Genomic DNA, 17568 nt, shown 5'->3' with positions numbered 1-17568 from the left:
AGGGAAAAAGGGAGAGGAAATGGAGGAAAAAGAGTAAAGGGATTTTTGAGTGCCCTCTGGGTACAACACATAGTACTAAGCACTTGGCTGTGCCAGAGTCCTCTGGGCCAGTGGCAACTCGGGGGAACAGGGTAAGGCAGGCCCAGGAGACACCACTGTCTTTAACATCCTCTCCAGTAGATCGAGGGCAACACAAGAGAGTGTAGCAAAAATCCAGAAATTCCATCCCTTTATTATTTTTTTCCTTACATCAAACTGAACAGGTCTGAGCATATTTCCCCTGAATGTCATATATATAAACTGGACTACTGATCATTTCAAAACACACAGTACGAAGGTGTGACATATTAGTCCTTAAACTGCCTTTTCTACAGATAAGTGAGCCTCTGTCAGTGAGGTAACAGTGGAGCCAAAGTTCCACGACCTGTGCAGTGATGGGGCTCCTGCTCGAGTCCCATCCCAACCAAACACTAGTTGACTTGGAATGCTGACCAACCAGCCACCTGACCAAAGCCCAGCGATGGCAAATTAAGGCCAGAAGTACCCCAACTCCACTCAGGTGTCCAAGACATCTCCAAACTGAAGCTGGGGTACTTAGACCATTAACATCTTTTCCTGTTATTTAAAAATGGTAACACATAAAGCCGAGGACACACACACATACACACACACACACACACTCTCTCTCTCTCTCTCAACACTCCTGAGAGGACAGGAGAATTGAGAGCTCAGAATCACCCCCGTAGCTATTTAAACAGCTTGCCAATATCTGAGTGCAGATCGGACATAGAAATCCCCCCCTTCCCCAAGCCACCACTAATGTCTCTTCATAAAAAGGCTAGTTAGGAAAGGCAGTTGCCTTCTGGCTGTTTTTCAAAAATGCCATAGAACCAGCTTGTTTGTGTTTCTTGGGTTTTGGTGATCCAACATCTCGGAAACCTCGTCTGTTCCAAGGACCCCAAAGGTGAGACTCAGGGTGGGCGTGGGCAGATGCGGGACATGAGCTCTTGACTGAAAGCCGAGCGATGATGTGCCGTGGATGGAGGCTGACTTCAGTGGGGATCTGGGAACAACTCTGATGGCCATCAGACCCTCCACTTCGTTACAACAGCCAAGAAACAAACACACTGAAATTGGGGCCCGATGCCACACAAATATTCTCTAGGCCAAGATCCACCCACTGCCCCACCATCCATCCTTTGTTTTAGTTGTTAATGGTATTTGTTAAGCACTTACTATGGGCCAGGGACTAAGTACTAGGGTAGATTCAAGGTAATCAGGTTGGACACTGTCCCTGTCCCTCATGGGGCTCACAGTCTTACTCCCCATTTTATAAATGAGGTAACTGAGTCCCAGAGAAGTGAACTGACTTACTCAAGGCCACCCAACAGACAAGTGGCAGAGGAGTATTAGAACTCAGGTCCTTCTGACTCCCAGGACCGTGCTCTAGACACTAGGCCACACTGCTTCTCTTGTTCACTAAATCCAACCCAACCAAATCACCGAGGAAAATGACTGGCCACCACGATGACGTGGAGCCACTGAGTGTGTGCAAAACTGAGGCTTCTGTTCCAAGCGAACTTCTGGATCGCGACTTTGGAAAGAACACCCCGTGCTCATTACACTGGGACTGAACAAGGGGCCAGGCCACAGAGGTCATGGTCCAGTTTTACAAAATCATCGCAAGTCTGTCCGCTTCCTGAATTTTCTCTGATAACGCCAACAGGGTCGAGGACTCACCCTCTGCAGATAACCAAAAAGATAGACAAGTGTGCTTCAAGTCAAATTCATCCGCTACCGCCTCTCAAACTAAATCCAACCGTGGGGAAGAGCTCTGTACCTGGGCACTGGGAGCAGGGTATACGGGGTGGGGGTAGGGGGACAGAGATGAGGTGTCCCCAGAAGCCAACCTTGTAGAACGGTTTCCTTCTTTCCAAAAGGGTATACAAAAGGAGGGGTCCCATTGGAATGAAGACATTCCAGAAAACTTGTGGTACAGAATTCTCCTTGTGGACAGGGAAGGTGTCTGCTGTATTATTATACTGTACTCTTCCAAGCACTTAGTATTGCGCTCTGCACACAGTGAACACTCAATAAATACTACTGACTGGTGCACTGGCCGGAGCCACGCACATATGTCTGCCCATAACCTCCATCACCACGGCAGGTGCCTCATCCAGACGTGCATTGGTGAACTCCCAGCTGGCACAGGGAGATTCGTGGTCATGACCAGCGGCTGTGGTTGGGGGGGGGGGGAACGTAGCCTGTGGCTGAGTACTCGGCTGACCCTGGCCCCAACCCGGGAGAGTAAGCAACCAAATGTACCTTTCTGGCAAGAAATCTAACCCTGGAAGACAGATCTTGGTCCCAAATCCCTCCGTGTCGATGGGCCTAGTTCCCACCTCTTCCCTCCAGCCTCTTCCCCAGCCGGGGAAACTCGTGTGACCCACAGGGCTTGGAAGCCACCACCCCCGCCGATGCTCAGCCCCCGGGGAGGGCCGAGACGACAACCTCGAACAGCTACGTCCCGGCGGCGCTCCAAACGGCAGGGCTCCCCTGCCCACAGATCAGCTGACGGCCACCCTCGTCTCCATCCACAGCAAATCACGAGCCCCGGCCCGGCTGAAATCCTGAGCCATCAGACCTCCATAGGTCCTACTTCTGGCTGCCAGAAAGCCAAAGGCCCACGGAGTACAGAGCCCCAAATGTTCGCTTGCTTCCCTGAGGCAGAGCATCTCAAGTCAAGACTTTTGGGGTTCTCTAGATACTCTAACTCTCAAACACCCCCCACCAAAGGTAGAAAACGTATCTTGCTAATAAAATTCTAGTTTGTGGTGATTTAGTCCACATTTTGAATACCTATTTCCAATGGGTAAAAAGTACCCTTGGACCAAAAGTTGAAAAGAATTTATAAATATTTTAGGCAACACAGTGGTCGGTAGTACGTGCTAGCTGCCACCTCTGTGACCCTCCAATGCCAGGTACTTGCTCTGTGATCCCTCCTCATCTGCCCACTAGAAGGCAGCCCAAAGCAAGAGCTGATGGCATCCTCCGCACCAAACCTGGGTTGAGCCTGTTCCAAGGCCAAATTTTGACTCCACAGCGAAACAGGAAGCACGAACCATTTAGGGTGGCAGAGGTCTGTCAGAGCCGATGTTCCTGCCAGGAAAGTTCTCTGCCCAAATACCCAAACCAACAGAACCCACTTATGGGCCAAGGTAACCTGCAAATTTAGCGTTCAGGGTCAGGGGAGAGTGCTGTTGGGGGCGGTTTCTTCCTATTTCTAAAGAAAAGCCCTTTAAGAGTTAAACACGAGGACGGAAATATTGAAAACGAGCCAGTTCTCCCCACTCTGCTTTTTACCCAGCCGGCTCTCCCCCATCAACTCACGGATGCGGGGAGTGTCGCTCAGCTGCCGGTGTGATGTGGCAGTGGACCCCACCCCTGCGGGGGGGAGGGCCTCTCCCAGTCCCACAGGCCCGGCAGCACACGACGGTCCCACAGCCGCAAAAGTGCATTGTATTTTTTGCTGTAATAAACTGCATAATGTAAGCTTCATAATTTCTGTCATGGTTTTTCCATTTTGCATATTTGCTTTACTTTGATGTTGCTGCTGGTCCGCCTGGACCAGACCCTCCTGGCGACTTTCCCTCAGTCCCAGCCCCCTCCTAGCCGCGACGCTTTACGAAAATGGAACAGCAACCCGAGGGTCTTCGCTGGGGCCGGGCGATCCCCTAAGGAGCATTGGGGAGGACGGATGGCTGCCGGCTCCAGCACTGTCAGAGGCCAGGCTGCGAGAAGGGATGCGGTGTGGCGGGGGCCGCCCTGTCGGGCACTGCCAGGAGATGCTCAGATCCACGATGGTGCCGACTCTCAGGAAGTGGGCACGAATCAGTCAAAACGTGCATTTCACCCCCAAAGTCAGACCCCTGCATGGTGCTTAAGATGAAAAACGAGACTATAAGCCACTCGAAAGGGCTCCCGGTCATCTGTCGGTGCGACATTACGGCTGGTACACGTTCCTCACGCTCCTCACCTACACCAGAAAACCCGGACCAGGAAACACACCCGATGGCACCTTTCCATCTGAAAAGTCTCTTTCCTGGGATCCCCCACGACCCCCACAAGTACACAAAATATCCTATGGTCAGAACAAGAATAATTTAACAATAATTTATGTTAAATAAAAACTGCATCCTCAGGAAAGGAGTTGGGACCAAATGCATAGCAATCGAAGCATCCCTTCCAATCACTGGTGCTGAATTGTTTCCAATCATTGATGGCTAAATAGCTCCATTTTCAAATGGCATGGGGTAGTGAACAAGATACAGTCTCTGTTGCTTTCTTTGATATTTACTCAGTTCAGTCTTTCAAAGCATACAATAATCGCCGCTTGCGGTTAGTCAGTAGAACAAGAGTGAAACTTGAACAAAAAGCTAATGGGCCCACCAGTGGCCAGTGAGGACCCAGCTGAGACGGTAGCCAGAAAGGCAAAGAAGAAGAATAAAAAGAAGTGTGTCGTCGTCCACAGGGGTGTAGAGCAGGGAACGTGTAGGGGCCTCAGCTGGACAGGACTGGCTCTTTTGGTTGTCAACTTCACGTGCACACATAGCTTGAAAATAGCTGTTATTTGGAGGGTACGTTTTTAATTGTTTTAAATGTCTTCTGCAAATAGCTCCCTCGTTGTATCTTCTTTTTTTCCCCAAATGCTGAAAATAGTTCAAATATCCTCACTGTAAATACACCCAGGCAACCACGCCATCTGCTCTGCCTCCCAATTGGGAAAAGAAGATTCCCTAGCTCCACGATTTGATATTATCCCACAATCCAGCCCCTTCCTGCCCACAGAGCGGGAGCCCCCGGCTGAATGTGACTTCACAACGAGCCAAAGGATCCCTCGGCATGGTGACAGCACCTAAAAAAGTCGATGGGGGATTGTGAGACCGGTACCAAATGTCGATTTAACACAGCAGAAATTAAAATTAAAAAGGCCTGGAATGAGGACCGAGGAGGAGAAAGAGGAGGGGGAGGAGGCGGAAGAGGTGGCGGCAGTGGTGAAGGGGCAGTTCTGAGCCCGCATTCTCCTCATTCTTGATCACCAGCAGTTTCCAGCTCCAGGAGAAGGGCCCCAAGGAGGGATCAGTAGCCTGGAGCATCCCACAGACCCTCAGATTTTCGAGTTCCGCCCTTCCGGAATGAAAGCCGGCTGGACGGGGAGAGCCCCAGGCTCCGACTGCTTTCCTCTTCACGGAATGACGGTAAAAATCACTGATTTGATCATGGAAATTCTGATTTAAGTCTGGGAAATGTGATTGGACCTGCCACAAGAATCACCTCAAGCATTAATGTGGTTTGTGTCAGCCACAGCAGCTCGGCGACAGCAAGAGCGGAGGCATTAGTCACGAAGACACACAGCTATCTACACAGGCCATCAGCGGCGGGGAGGCGGCTCCGCAACCCTAATTCTTGGCTTCGATGGCTGCTTTCTCAGCCTTCTCTTTGGCCTTCTCTTTCTCCTCCAGCTTCTCTTCCTTCTGCAGCAAGGCCACAATCTCAGCCACTTGGCTGGTGGAGATGTCGACGTCCTCTTTGTCTATCAGCTCAATGACCTATGTGTGGACGAGACAAGAAGACGTGTGCTCAGAAAGCAAAGTTGCTGTCTGGAGGGATACTGCCCCCCTGCATCATAGGCCCCCACCCAATCTGGGCTCCTGAAGCCCAGGACCCCGCTCAGTTGCCCATCCACCTCCACATCAAACAATAACCTCTCACCATTGGCTTTAAGGCACTCCATCACCTTACCCCCATCTCACCTTGCTACTCTCTTACTACAATCCAGCCCGCACACTTCACTCCTCTCACGCTAACCTTCTCACTGTGCCTCAATCTCCCCACCGATGCCTCACCCACGCCCCGCCTCTGGCCCAGAACGCCCTCCCTCCTTAAATCTGACGATTACTCTCCCCTTCTTTCAAAGCCTTACTGAAGGCACATCTCCTCCAAAAGGCCTACCCTAAGCACCCCCTTTCCTCTTCTCCCCCTCCCTTCTGCATCACCTCAATTTGCTCCTTTTAATTCTTTCCTGCTCCCAGACCCACAGTATTTATGTAGATACCTGTAATTTATGTCTTTATATTAATGACTGCCTCCCCAGATCTAGACTATAAACTCGTTTGGGGCAGAGAACGTGTCTGTTTATTGCTGTACTGTATTCTCCCAAGTGCTTAGGACAGTGCTAATAATACTAATGATGGTATTTGTTAAGCGCTTACTAGGTGCCAAGCACTGTTCTAAACACTGGGGTAGATACGAGGTAATCAGGTTGTTCCACGTGGGGCTCACAGTCTTCATCCCTATTTTACAGTTGAGGTAACTGAGGCTTAGAGAAGTGAAGTGATTTGCCCAAAGTCACACATCTGACAAGAGGTGGAGCCGGCATTAGAACCCACAACCTGACTCCCAAGCCCATGCTCTTTCCACTAAGCCATCCTGCTCCTCATGCTGCTCTGCACTCAATAAATACAACAATGAATGAATGATGGTGGCCCAGGACCCTGCCCTTCTGGACCATTGGTGGCCTGGGACCTAGCATTCCTGGACCACCCTGGGGCATGATGAACCAACCAATCAGTGGTATTTATGGAACACCTACTGTGTGCTGAGCACTAAATTAAGCCCTTGGGAGAGTACTACCAACAGAGCTGGTAGACATGCTGTCCACAAGGAGTTTACACTCTAGAGGGAGAGATTGACATTAATATAAAATTACAGCTAGGGGAAAAAATAGACTATAATATGGATTTGTACATGAGTGCCATGGGGATGGGGTGAGTATTGGAGTGCTTAAGGGGTCCATAGCCAAGCGTTTACTCAGCACAGAAGAGAGGCGGGCAGGGGACATGGTTATTTTAGCCTGGAAAGGTTTCTTGTAGGAAATGTGATTTTTAGGAGGGTTTGGGAAGAATGGAAGGGAGCTGCAGATCTGAGAGAGACCAGGGGCAAGGGGTGGATGGAGAGACAGACAAGATCAAGGTACGATGAGATGGTTGGTATTAGAGGAGCAAAGTGTGTGGGTTGTAGTAAGAAATCAGTGAGGTAATGTGGGAGGGAGCAGACTGATTGAATGCCTTAATGCTAATGGCTTCTGTTTGATGTGGAGGTGGGTGGGCAAACACTGGACTGGGGAAAGGCCTTAAAGGTTTTTTTTCAAAAAAATCATCTAGGCAACAGAGTGAAGTAAGGACTGGAGTGAGGAGACACAGGAAGTAGGGAGATCAGTGAAGTGGTCAGCAGTAGTCAAGGAAGGAAATTGATGAGTTACTGCATCAGCAGGGTAGCAGTTTGGATGGAGAAAAAGGGCGGATTCTATAGATCTTGCAAGGTAGAACTGTGATGGGATTTCATGAAAGACTGAATGTGTGGATTGAATAAACACGTTAAAATCTGCCCTTTCCTCTCCATCCAAACTGCTACCATGTTAGTACAACCACTCATCCTACCCCGCCTAGATTACTGCAGCAGCCTCATTTACCTCCCAACCTCCTGCCTCTCCCCACTCCAGGCCATATTTCACTCTGCTGTCCAGATTACCTTTCTACAGAAATGTCCAGGGCATGTCACCCCCCTCCTCAAAAATCTCCAGTGGTTGCCTATCCACCTCCGCATCAAACAAAAACTCCTCACCATTTGCTTTAAAGCTCTCCATCCCCATGTCCCCTCCTACCTCACCTTGCTTCTCTCCTTCTACATCCCAGCCTGCACATTTTGCTCCTCTGGTGCTAACCTTCTCTCTGTGCCCTGATCTCACCTGTCTCGCCGCCAACCCTTGGCCTATGTCCTAGCTCTGGGCTGGAACACCCTCCCTCCTCAAATCTGCCAGACATTTACTCTCCCCCCACCCTCATTTCAAAGACTTACTGAGGGCACATCTCCAAGAGGCCTTCCCAGACTAAGCCTCACTTTTCCTTATAATAATAATAATGTTGGTATTTGTTAAGTGCTTACTATGTGCAGAGCACTGTTCTAAGTGCTGGGGTAGATACAGGGTAATCAGGTTGTCCCACGTGAGGCTCACAGTTAATCCCCATTTTACAGATGAGGTCACTGTGGCCGAGAGAAGTGAAGTGACTTGCCCACAGTCACCCAGCTGACAAATGGCAAAGCCGGGATTAGAACCTATGACCTCTGACTCCCAAGTCCGGGCTCTTTCCATGAGCCACGCTGCTTCTCGTGCTTATCTTGTGCTTATCTCCCACTCCCTTCGTGTCACCCTGACTCACTCCCTTTGCTCTTCTCCCCTCTCCCTGCCCCACAGCACTTGTAGATATAGCTGTAATTTTATTTATTTGATATCTGTTTGCTTGTATTGATGTCTGTCTCCCCACCTCCAGACTGTGAGCCTGTTGTGGGCAGGACTGTCTCTCTTTATTGCTTTATGGTACTTTCCCAAGTGCTTAGTACAGTGCTCTGCACACAGTAAGCACTCAATAAATATAACAATGAATGAATGAGAGATGAGTTGAGGATAATGCCAAGATTACAGGCTTGGGAAAATGGTGATGCTGTCTACGGTGATGGGAAAGTCAGGAGAAGGACAGGGTTTGGGTGGAAAGATGGGGAATTCTGTTTTAGAAATGTTCAGTTTGAGGTGTCCGAGACTGCAGAAAAGGAGAGAGGGTGGGGCTGGAGAGGAAGATTTAAGGAATCATCTGTGTAGAGATGAGAGTTGAAGCCGTGGAAACAAACGAGTTCTCCAAGGGAGTGGGTGAAGATGAATAGCAGGGGACCACCTGTGGCTCATTGATTGCTCAGCAGAAAGAAGAATGGGGACAGGTGCCTACTGTATCTCAATCTCATCTATCTCACTGCTGACCCCTTGCCCTCATCCTGCCTCTAGCCTGGAAATCTATCCCCCTTCATATCTAACAGACCATTACTCTCCCCACCTTCAAAGCCTTACCGAAATCATGTTTGAGTAGCAGCATGGCTTAGTGGAAAGAGCACAGGCTTGGGAGCCAGAGGACATGGGTTCTAATCCCGGGTCTGCCACTTGTCTGCTATGTGACCTTGGGCAAGTCACTTAACTTCTCTGTGCCTCCGTTACCTCGCCTGTTAAATGAGGATTAGGACTGTGAGCCCCACGGGGGACAGCCTGATTACCTTGTATCTACCCTAGCGCTTAGAAGAGTGCTTGGCACACAGTAAGCGTTTAACAAATACCATCATTATTATTATTATTATTTCCTCCAAGAAGTCTTTCTTAACTCACTCATATTTCCCCACATTAGCCCTCCCTTCTGTGTCACCTTTTGGGCTGAACTCCTTTGAAGTACTTGTGTATTCACCCCAGCCCCAGAGCCCCACAGCACTGTGAACTAAATAGTTATCCTATCCTGCCTTGACTACTGCATCAGCCTCCTTGCTGACTTCCCTACCATACTTCATTCTGCTGCCCAAATACTTTTTCTACATGAATGATCAGTCCATGCTTCCCCACTCCTCAAGAACGTCCAATGGCTGCCCATCCAGTGACACAGGGCAAGTCGCTTAACTTCTCAGGGCCTTAGTTTATATTTAAAGTGGTGATTCAATACCATTGAGAAGCAGCATGATGTAGTGGATACAGCATAGGCCTGAGAGTCAGAAGGCCATGGGTTCTAATACCAGCTAGGCCACTTTTCTGCTGTGTGACCTTGGGCAAGTCATTTCACTTCTCTGGGCCTCAGTTACTTCATCTATAAAATGGGGATTGAGACTGTGAGCCCCATGTGGGACAGAGACTGTCCAACCTGATCTGAGCCCCATGTGGAACACAGACTGTCCAACCCGATTTGCTTGTATCCTCCCCAGCACTTAGTACAGTTCCTGGCACAGACTAAGTGCTTAACAAATACTGTAATTATTATTATTTAATTCTACATCTGAACAGAAACTCTTAGCCATTGGCTTTAAAGCACTCAAACCCCTTGCCCCCTCCCCTTCCTTACCTCTCCCAAGTTCTACTTCAATCAAGCACACACACTCTGCTCCTCTAATGCCAACTAACTCACTCTACCGATCTCATCTATCTCCCCACCAACCCCACGCCCATATCCTGCCTCTGGCCTGGAACTGCCTCCTCTTTCATATCCAACAGACCATTACTGTCACCTCCTTTAATCTTATCCAAGAGGGCTTGTCTAAGCCCCTTTTTCCCCAACTCCCATTACCTCCTGTGTCACCACTGCACCTGGATTTGTGCCTTTTATTCACCCCACCCTCAGACCCACAGCACTTAACACATAGCCATAATTCATTTTCATATCTATCTCCCCCTCTAGACTGTAAACTCCTTGTTATCACCAACTGATATACTGTATTCTCCCAAGCGCTTAGTACAGTGCTCTGCACAAGGTAAGTGTTCAATACATACGATTGACTGTGTTCATATTCTTACACTCTGCAGCTTCCCCTACCTGTAATTTATCTTAATGTCTGTCTCCCCCAGTAGACTGTAAGCTCTTTCTGGGCAAGGGCCATTTCTACCAACTCTTCTGCATGGTACTGTCCCAAGCGCTCAGTACAGTGCTCTGCCCACAGTAAGTTTTCGATAAGGACCAGGGCCATGGCTTGCTTGATCGACTGACTGATGCTGGAGAAGTGAACAAGAGTGAGGCCCACTCCAAAGAGAACGGAGAGGAGCAGCAGCAGAGAGCCAGCAGCTGAGCGGGGGCGGGAGGCGATAGGTGACGAGACTGTGCTGCCCACGTCCGGGTCACTGCGGCCCTGAGAGTTAGTGAAGGGCCCGCCGCCGAGGCAGCGATCCTGGCTGCACTGAGAGCCGGACCTTGGGGACGGGCTGTGGGGCCAGCGGGTACCTTGGCCACGTCGTCTATGTCGATCTTGCCATCCTGGTTCTCGTCCAGGGCTCCTGCCAGGCTGTTCAACTTGCTCTCAGGGATCTGCTGGATCTGCTTCATGACTGAAATGAGCTCGCTGATGCTGACCACGTTCTCCCTGCAAGGACATGAGCCACAGGTGGCTGCCATCAGTCACTACCAGACCGGGGGAAGAGCATGGCAGGAAGGAGGATCCAGGCCAGGAAGCATCAAGCAAGGTCCTGTGGCCACGGTGCCCCCAGACATCAAGGGGCTAGCAAGCCTAAGCATGAACCAGCAATGCCTCCACGGGCCCCTCCCCTTCCCTCTCCCACTGCAAGGCCCAGGGATGTTGGACAAAGGGGCCAGGCACAGGCAAGGAGCAGTGACTTAAAGGTTTCTCCCTCTGGCCCATGGAAGCTTGCAGAGCTCATGGTACAGGAGCTCAGGGAAGCTTATGGAAGCTCTCACATGCCCACATATGCACACAAAAGTACAACACGGCTTGTGCTGCGAGGACATAGAAGCGGCCATTGGTTTCGGCTTCTACCCCCCTCAGCTCACCCGCTGCCAGTCTGCCCAGCCCCCAGCAGGTGCTGGGCCCAACCTCATGCTCACCCTCCTTCCTGGGGTCTGGGCAAGTCTGTCCATTCCATCCCCCACCGCTCGCTTCCCCAAGGCCTGGGAGAATCCATCCCCTTAAGAGATGACTTCTCCAACCCCTCCCCTCTTCTCCCAGCGGCTTAGGAGACTGGCGACCCCTGGTAGTGGATGCCCCTGATAGACAATCTAGGGAGGAGGCGACTCTGTCCACATCGCGACCACTCACCCGCCCGAAGGGCTGTGCACAGGGCCCAGCGGGGCCCCCGGACTGGCTTCTGCATCCTTGTGGTCAGTCTCTAATTCGGTAATTATTTTTCCAATCTGCCCGATCATCTGGTTTACCCTCTTGGTCAACCTCTTGCTAGCTTTGGATTCCTCCACTTCCTCCTCCTGGCCGGTCTTGGACAGCTCCTTCTTTATCTCTTGCAAGTCCTGAGGAATAAATCCTGACGTCAGAGACGAAGGCTCTGGAAGAAGTGATGTGGGACCAGAAAAGGGAAAGGGAATTTTGCAGGAAGTAGGAATGTCGGCACAAATCCAAGGGACCTTTAGTCAAAACCCCACCCCACCCAACGGGAGGGGAGGAGCCTATGTCAAAATGAAGGTTCTCTTTCATGGTACCACAAAACCACCTGGCTCGATGGAGTCAACCCCTTCTTCAAATGGAGAGAGGGAAGGCCACCCCTGGACTGATGGGAAGAACGGTATGGTGGTGATGCCCGCCCTGCAGCTGACAGGTTCCTGCAGGAAGCGAGCCCGGGAACACCAGATGACCAGGCCCCGCATCCCCTCACTAACCCTGCGCTCCTGGAGTCACCGACTCCACACTCTTGGGCAGCTACAGCAAAGAGTGGAGGTTCCGAGTGCCAAGAATGAGCCCTTGGCTGAAGCTGACTTAGAATGTGATCTTCGCAGAGGACATTTCCTCAGCCAGCTGATTAGATCCTGTTTTTCAAGGGTTTCCAACCCAGCCAGCTCAATAAATAACAGGTGGTAATGGAGGGACAGAGGACCCCTGACCAGCCCTGAAGGGAGGGAAAGAGAGATGGAGGGAGAGAGGGTGCCCACCCCAGTCGGCCCTGGGATGGAGGGGAGGGTCTCCCAAAGCTGGCCCCTGGAGGGTCTCCCCCTTGAGGCTGGCCCCTGGAGAAAAGGACAGAGGGATGGAGGGGGAGGGTCCCCACTGTCCGGCCAGCTCCCGTCCCAGGAAATCCTGGAGTCCTCCTTTGCCCCAAGTTTACCTCATTATACTCCTGTACGTCGCCCTTCAACAACTCCAGCTCCTCCTTCTCCTTGGTTAAGGACTTTTTCTGCTCCTTCAACTTGCTACAAGCGTCACTCAGCAGATTGATCTCCTCTTTCGTGATCTCTTCTCCCTGAAGCAGAGAGAAAGTCCACAGCGGGTGACAAGGCTTTCCCAAGCCTTTTCTCATTGGGCAAACCCAAGCCCATCCCCACAGGCCCAGTCTCCCCTCTAAGCTGTGCCACCCACCGGGGGAGGCCAGGGTGAGGGCCATTCACCAGTCACAGCTCTCTGGTAATGCCGGGGTCTCAGCCCTAACCCTGGCCTGGTCTGCCCATGCCCACGGAATGGCACAGCACCCATCTCCACGGGCTGGAAGCCAGGCCAGGCCCATCCACTTCTGGCCATGCCTGGAGGCATCCCTTCCCCCAAGCCGACCAATCAGTCCATCAGCACTGTCTACTGAGCATCTGCTCTGTGCAGAGCGCTATATTGAGTAGTTGTGAGAGTACACAGAGTTTATAGACAGGATCTCTGTTCTCATGGAACTTTTAGCCTCTGCATGCAGAGCAGAACAAGGGAGGGGAGGACGAGGAGAAGCATTTGCTGAGCACCTACTTAGGGGAGGTACACTGTACTAGGTCCTTGGGAAGGGCAGAATAAGCAAGTCTCACTTTCCCTGCATACAGAGGGCTTACACTCTAAAAGGAGAGCCTCACATAAACACACTGACACCTACAGTGAGCCAAATAAATAACTTAACAGACATGCACACCAGTTCTGGAAGGAATACGTAAGTTCATCAGTTTTGGTGGGGCAGGGTCTGGCCTCTGCTTCCTCTGGCCAAGAACTCTTCCCTATGCTGCTGGGTTCCCTCTCTCCTTCCCAGCCCTTCATCTACCCATTCTCCAAACGGTGGGGGGACATGGGCCAACAGCAAGGCTCCGTGCCTGTCAGCTCAGCCAGGTAACAAGCAGGAGAGACCAGGGTGGCCTCGTCTCTTCTGACTATAAGCAGGGTCCCGCATTTTCCAATAGGCAAAACAGCAATCCACATTTCCTTCCCAACATGTGGAACTTTCCGCCCGCCTCCGGGGGCTGAAGGAGTGGGCCAAACAGGACACGAGGAAGAATGGTGGACCTCTGAAAACACCCCTCAAAGACTCAGAATGACCAATCCCACTTACCTTGAGACCTTCCAGGACAGGAGCCATATCTTTCAACACCTCCGAGGGGGCCGCCGGGGGCATCTTGGCCAGGTCTGGGTCAGGCTCTCTGGCCGAAGGGCTTTGGCTGGAAAGGGCAGTGGCCACCTCCAAATCCGCTTCTAGCTGGGCTTCTTTCTGAATTCCAAAACCACAGTCAATCGATGGATCGACATCTTTTTAGACTTAGGACTGCACTTGGCCCAGGACGAAAACACAGCCCAGGGATACAGTCTAGGTTCCCCTCAAAGATGGGAGATTTTGAGGGGAGGGGAGGGAGAAGAAGGGAAGGGGAACGGAAGGGAAAGGAGGCCAGTGAAGAGAAAACAAGGTCATTGCCAGTTTATGGCTGGCTTCAAGAATCACACTCCAAATCAGACTAGTCAAACACAATGCCAGCAAAAGGTGACGAGAACGGAGGAGATAGGGGACGGGGGAGGAGAGAGGAAATGGGGGCGGGGGAAGGAAGAGGATAGAGGGGATGGGGGAGGAGAGAGGGGACGGGAGGAGGAGACAGAGGATGGGGAATTAAGACTGTGAGCCTCATGTGGGACATGGACCGTATCCAACCTGATTAGCTTGTAGCTGCCCCAGCAGTTAGTACAATGCCTGGCCCATAGTAAGCACTTAAATACCATAAAAACATAAATAAGACGATAGAGGGATGAGGGGAGGAGGTGTGATAAGGGATCTTATCTTCTGCTCCAGATGTACTCTCCCCAACATTTAGCTAAGGGTTCCTCACAATGGGCGTCCAGTACAATGCTCAGTCCAAGGCTCTGGTCTCACGGGCCCTCAGTGGGTGCTCAGTCTAGCACTAGGCCTCCCAGTGACCCCACACTTACCGCTGCTGCCACTTGGAGCGTTTCCTTGGCTTTCTCAGCAGCTTTCTCCTGTTCCTTTTCCTCATTCTCTTGCCTGATGGCTGCTTCTTCTTGGAGGGTGGCTTCCAACTTGGCCTTATTGTCCACTTTCTCCCCCTCCACCTCAGCTGCTTTGACCTGAGCTTCTATGGTCTAGAGACAGAGAGAGCGAGAGGAGACAGAGAGAGCGAGAGGAGAGAGAGAGCGACAGGTAGGGGAGAAAATCAGAGGAGAGAGAGGAGAAAACAGAGAAAACGGAGCCAGTTACAAGTTACCACAGCCTTGAGGACCCCTGAACTGGTTTCACGGCTCCATCCCCAGGAACCCCAGCTCCACACCACCAGTGCCTGAGGAAGCTGTTTGAGGTCTAGGATGGCCCTTCCCCTCCCGCCTCATTCTGTCCTCTCCGGGCTGCAGGAACAGAGGCTGGCTGAAGCCACTCCCCTGTTGCTGGTCGTGTCTCCCTGCTGGGCATCTGCCAGAAGTGGACAACAACGTCCCATGAGTAGCCTTCAAACCTCTGCATTTTACCACCAACATTTCTGGCTGTTCCCTCTCGACCCGCTTTGAGCATTGATTGGCTTCTGCCCTTACTGGCCCATGTGTCTTCCTGCCCCACTGGCATGGGTGCCCCTTGGGAGACAATAGGGACAGCACTTCTCCTAAGACCCCCGCGCCCAGCACGACGCTCTCTGATGTGACCAGCTCTCCGCAGCCCGTTTGATCCCAGTGGCGCCAAGCACCGGGATGATGTCTGTCCAACCCACAGATGGGACACCCCACCCCATTGCCCTCTCAAGTCAAAGTACACACAGTGCAGAAGAGCCCAAAGCCAGCAGACCGACGGGCCAGAAACAGGTGGCCCGATCCGACCTGGCCCATTTCCCAGGGGTGCCGCGAGCCATCCGTCCATCCTTCCCAGGGAAAGGGCACTCACCACGCGGTCGGGAAGCGTCTGCAGCGTGGTTTTCAGCTGGTCGGCCGGGGACAGGGTGTCCGGCAGGTACATGGCCCTGGACAGGATCAGCAGGGATGTGGGGATCTCTTGGTTCAGGTGCAGGTCCAGCCACTGTAATTCCCAAGCCAAACCATCAGTCCAACCCGCAGGATGCAGACCGGCTGCTTCCCAGGTCCCACCATGAGGCCACAGTGTACGGTCTGCCCCTGCCGGGAGACAGAGTCCAGAAACAGCTGCTCTCCCAGCTGCGCCCTTTTTTAAAAAATGGTATTTGTTAAGCACTTCCTATGTACCAGGCACCGTATTAAGCGCTGGGGTAGACATAAGCTCATCAGGTTGGACACAGTCCCCATCCTACGGAGGGCTCAGAGTGTTAATCCTCATTTTAACAATGAGGTTACTGAGGCCCAGAGAAGTGAAGTGACTTGCCCAAGACCACACAGAAGACAAGTGAAGGAGCTAGAATTCGAACCCAGGTCCTCCTGACCCCCAGGCCTGTGCTCTATCCATTAGGCACTTCTGGCCGGGGCCACTATGGGGTGCCTGGATGTCCAAGCTCCAGGCTCCCAGGGCAGGGGCAGGGGCAAGGGTGTCCCGGGAGGCTGCAGGAATTTGGGTCTCTCCTGTAGGCAACCAAGACACCACGTCCTGACCCACATCCAGACTCCAACATGGCTTGCAGTTTGCCCATGTCCTCCCTCGGGTCTTGAACTCCCTCCCACTTCATATCTTAAAGTTCACCACCGCTCTCCCCACCTTCAAAATCCTCCTAAAATGACATAATAATAATAATAATAATGTTGGTATTTGTTAAGCGCTTACTATGTGCCGAGCACTGTTCTAAGCGCTGGGGTAGACACACGGGAATCAGGTTGTCCCACGTGGGGCTCACAGTCTTAATCCCCATTTTACAGACGAGGTTACTGAGGCACCGAGAAGTCAAGTGACTTGCCCAAAGTCACACAGCTGACGAGTGGCCGAGCTGGGATTCAAACCCATGACCTCTGACTCCAAAGCCCGTGCTCTTTCCACTGAACCACGCTGCTTCTCTGACATCTCCTCCAGAAGTCTTCCCTGACTCACCTCTCACCTCCACTCCCCATTCTCCGTCCCCTCTGTGCCGCCTAAGCACTTGGGTCCTAACCGTACTCCCGGTTATTATGATTCTCACCTCCAGCCCCAACATCTTTATACGCTGCTGTTTCCCCTACCAGTCATTTATTTTCACATCTGTCTCCCCGGCTACACTGGAAGCTCCTTCAGTACAGGGATCCACATCCACTCAGTCTACTGGACTCTTTTGAGAGTTTAGGACAGTGCTCTGCCCCAGTTCTCTGGGACAGTGCCCCAGAGAAGCAGCGTGGCTCAGTGGAAAGAGCATGGGCTTTGGAGTCAGAGGTCATGAGTTCGAATCCCAGCTCGGCCACTTGTCAGCTGTGTGACTGTGGGCAAGTCACTTCACTTCTCTGGGCCTCAGTTACCTCATCTGTAAAATGGGGATTAAGATTGTGAGCCCCATGTGGGACAACCTGATTCCCCCGTGTCTCCCCCAGCGCTTAGAACAGTGCTCTGCACATAGTAAGCGCTTAACAAATACCAACATTATTATTATTATTATTACTCTGCACAGAGTAGGTGCTCAATAAATACCCCAGATTGATTAATGTACTGAATACATAGGCTGCCTCTGCTCCTCTCTTAAGGAGCTCCAGTCCAACTCCCACCCAGCCCCACCCAGCCCACCGGCAGGTCTCAAGGGACCGGCGTGAAGGAGCCCGGTATGGTGCCCTCCGTGCCGCTGCCCAGCCTCATCTGGGCCAACCCCAGCCCAGTGTGCAGCC

The 17568-nt window shown here is 51.8% G+C and overlaps 1 protein-coding gene across 1 annotated transcript in view; it reads right to left on the bottom strand.

Moving 5' to 3' along the window:
* Positions 1–212: 212 nt before the first annotated feature.
* The window catches only part of LETM1 (leucine zipper and EF-hand containing transmembrane protein 1), a 55066-nt gene continuing 37710 nt past the window's right edge, over positions 213–17568 (bottom strand). Inside the window, exons 8-14 of the mRNA XM_029062176.2 lie at positions 15707–15838; positions 14752–14922; positions 13889–14044; positions 12701–12835; positions 11686–11891; positions 10857–10995; positions 213–5609 (exon numbers count right to left, since the gene is read on the bottom strand). Coding sequence (XP_028918009.1) covers positions 5460–5609; positions 10857–10995; positions 11686–11891; positions 12701–12835; positions 13889–14044; positions 14752–14922; positions 15707–15838 — 1089 coding nt within the window. The 3' untranslated portion in view covers positions 213–5459. The remainder of the gene's footprint in view (positions 5610–10856; positions 10996–11685; positions 11892–12700; positions 12836–13888; positions 14045–14751; positions 14923–15706; positions 15839–17568) is intronic.

The sequence above is a fragment of the Ornithorhynchus anatinus genome, chromosome 4 (assembly GCF_004115215.2).
Source record: "Ornithorhynchus anatinus isolate Pmale09 chromosome 4, mOrnAna1.pri.v4, whole genome shotgun sequence".
NCBI classification, from domain to species: Eukaryota; Metazoa; Chordata; class Mammalia; order Monotremata; family Ornithorhynchidae; genus Ornithorhynchus; species Ornithorhynchus anatinus.
Note: the sequence above shows the minus strand (reverse complement) of the source record. Positions and strands in the feature narration are given on the sequence as shown.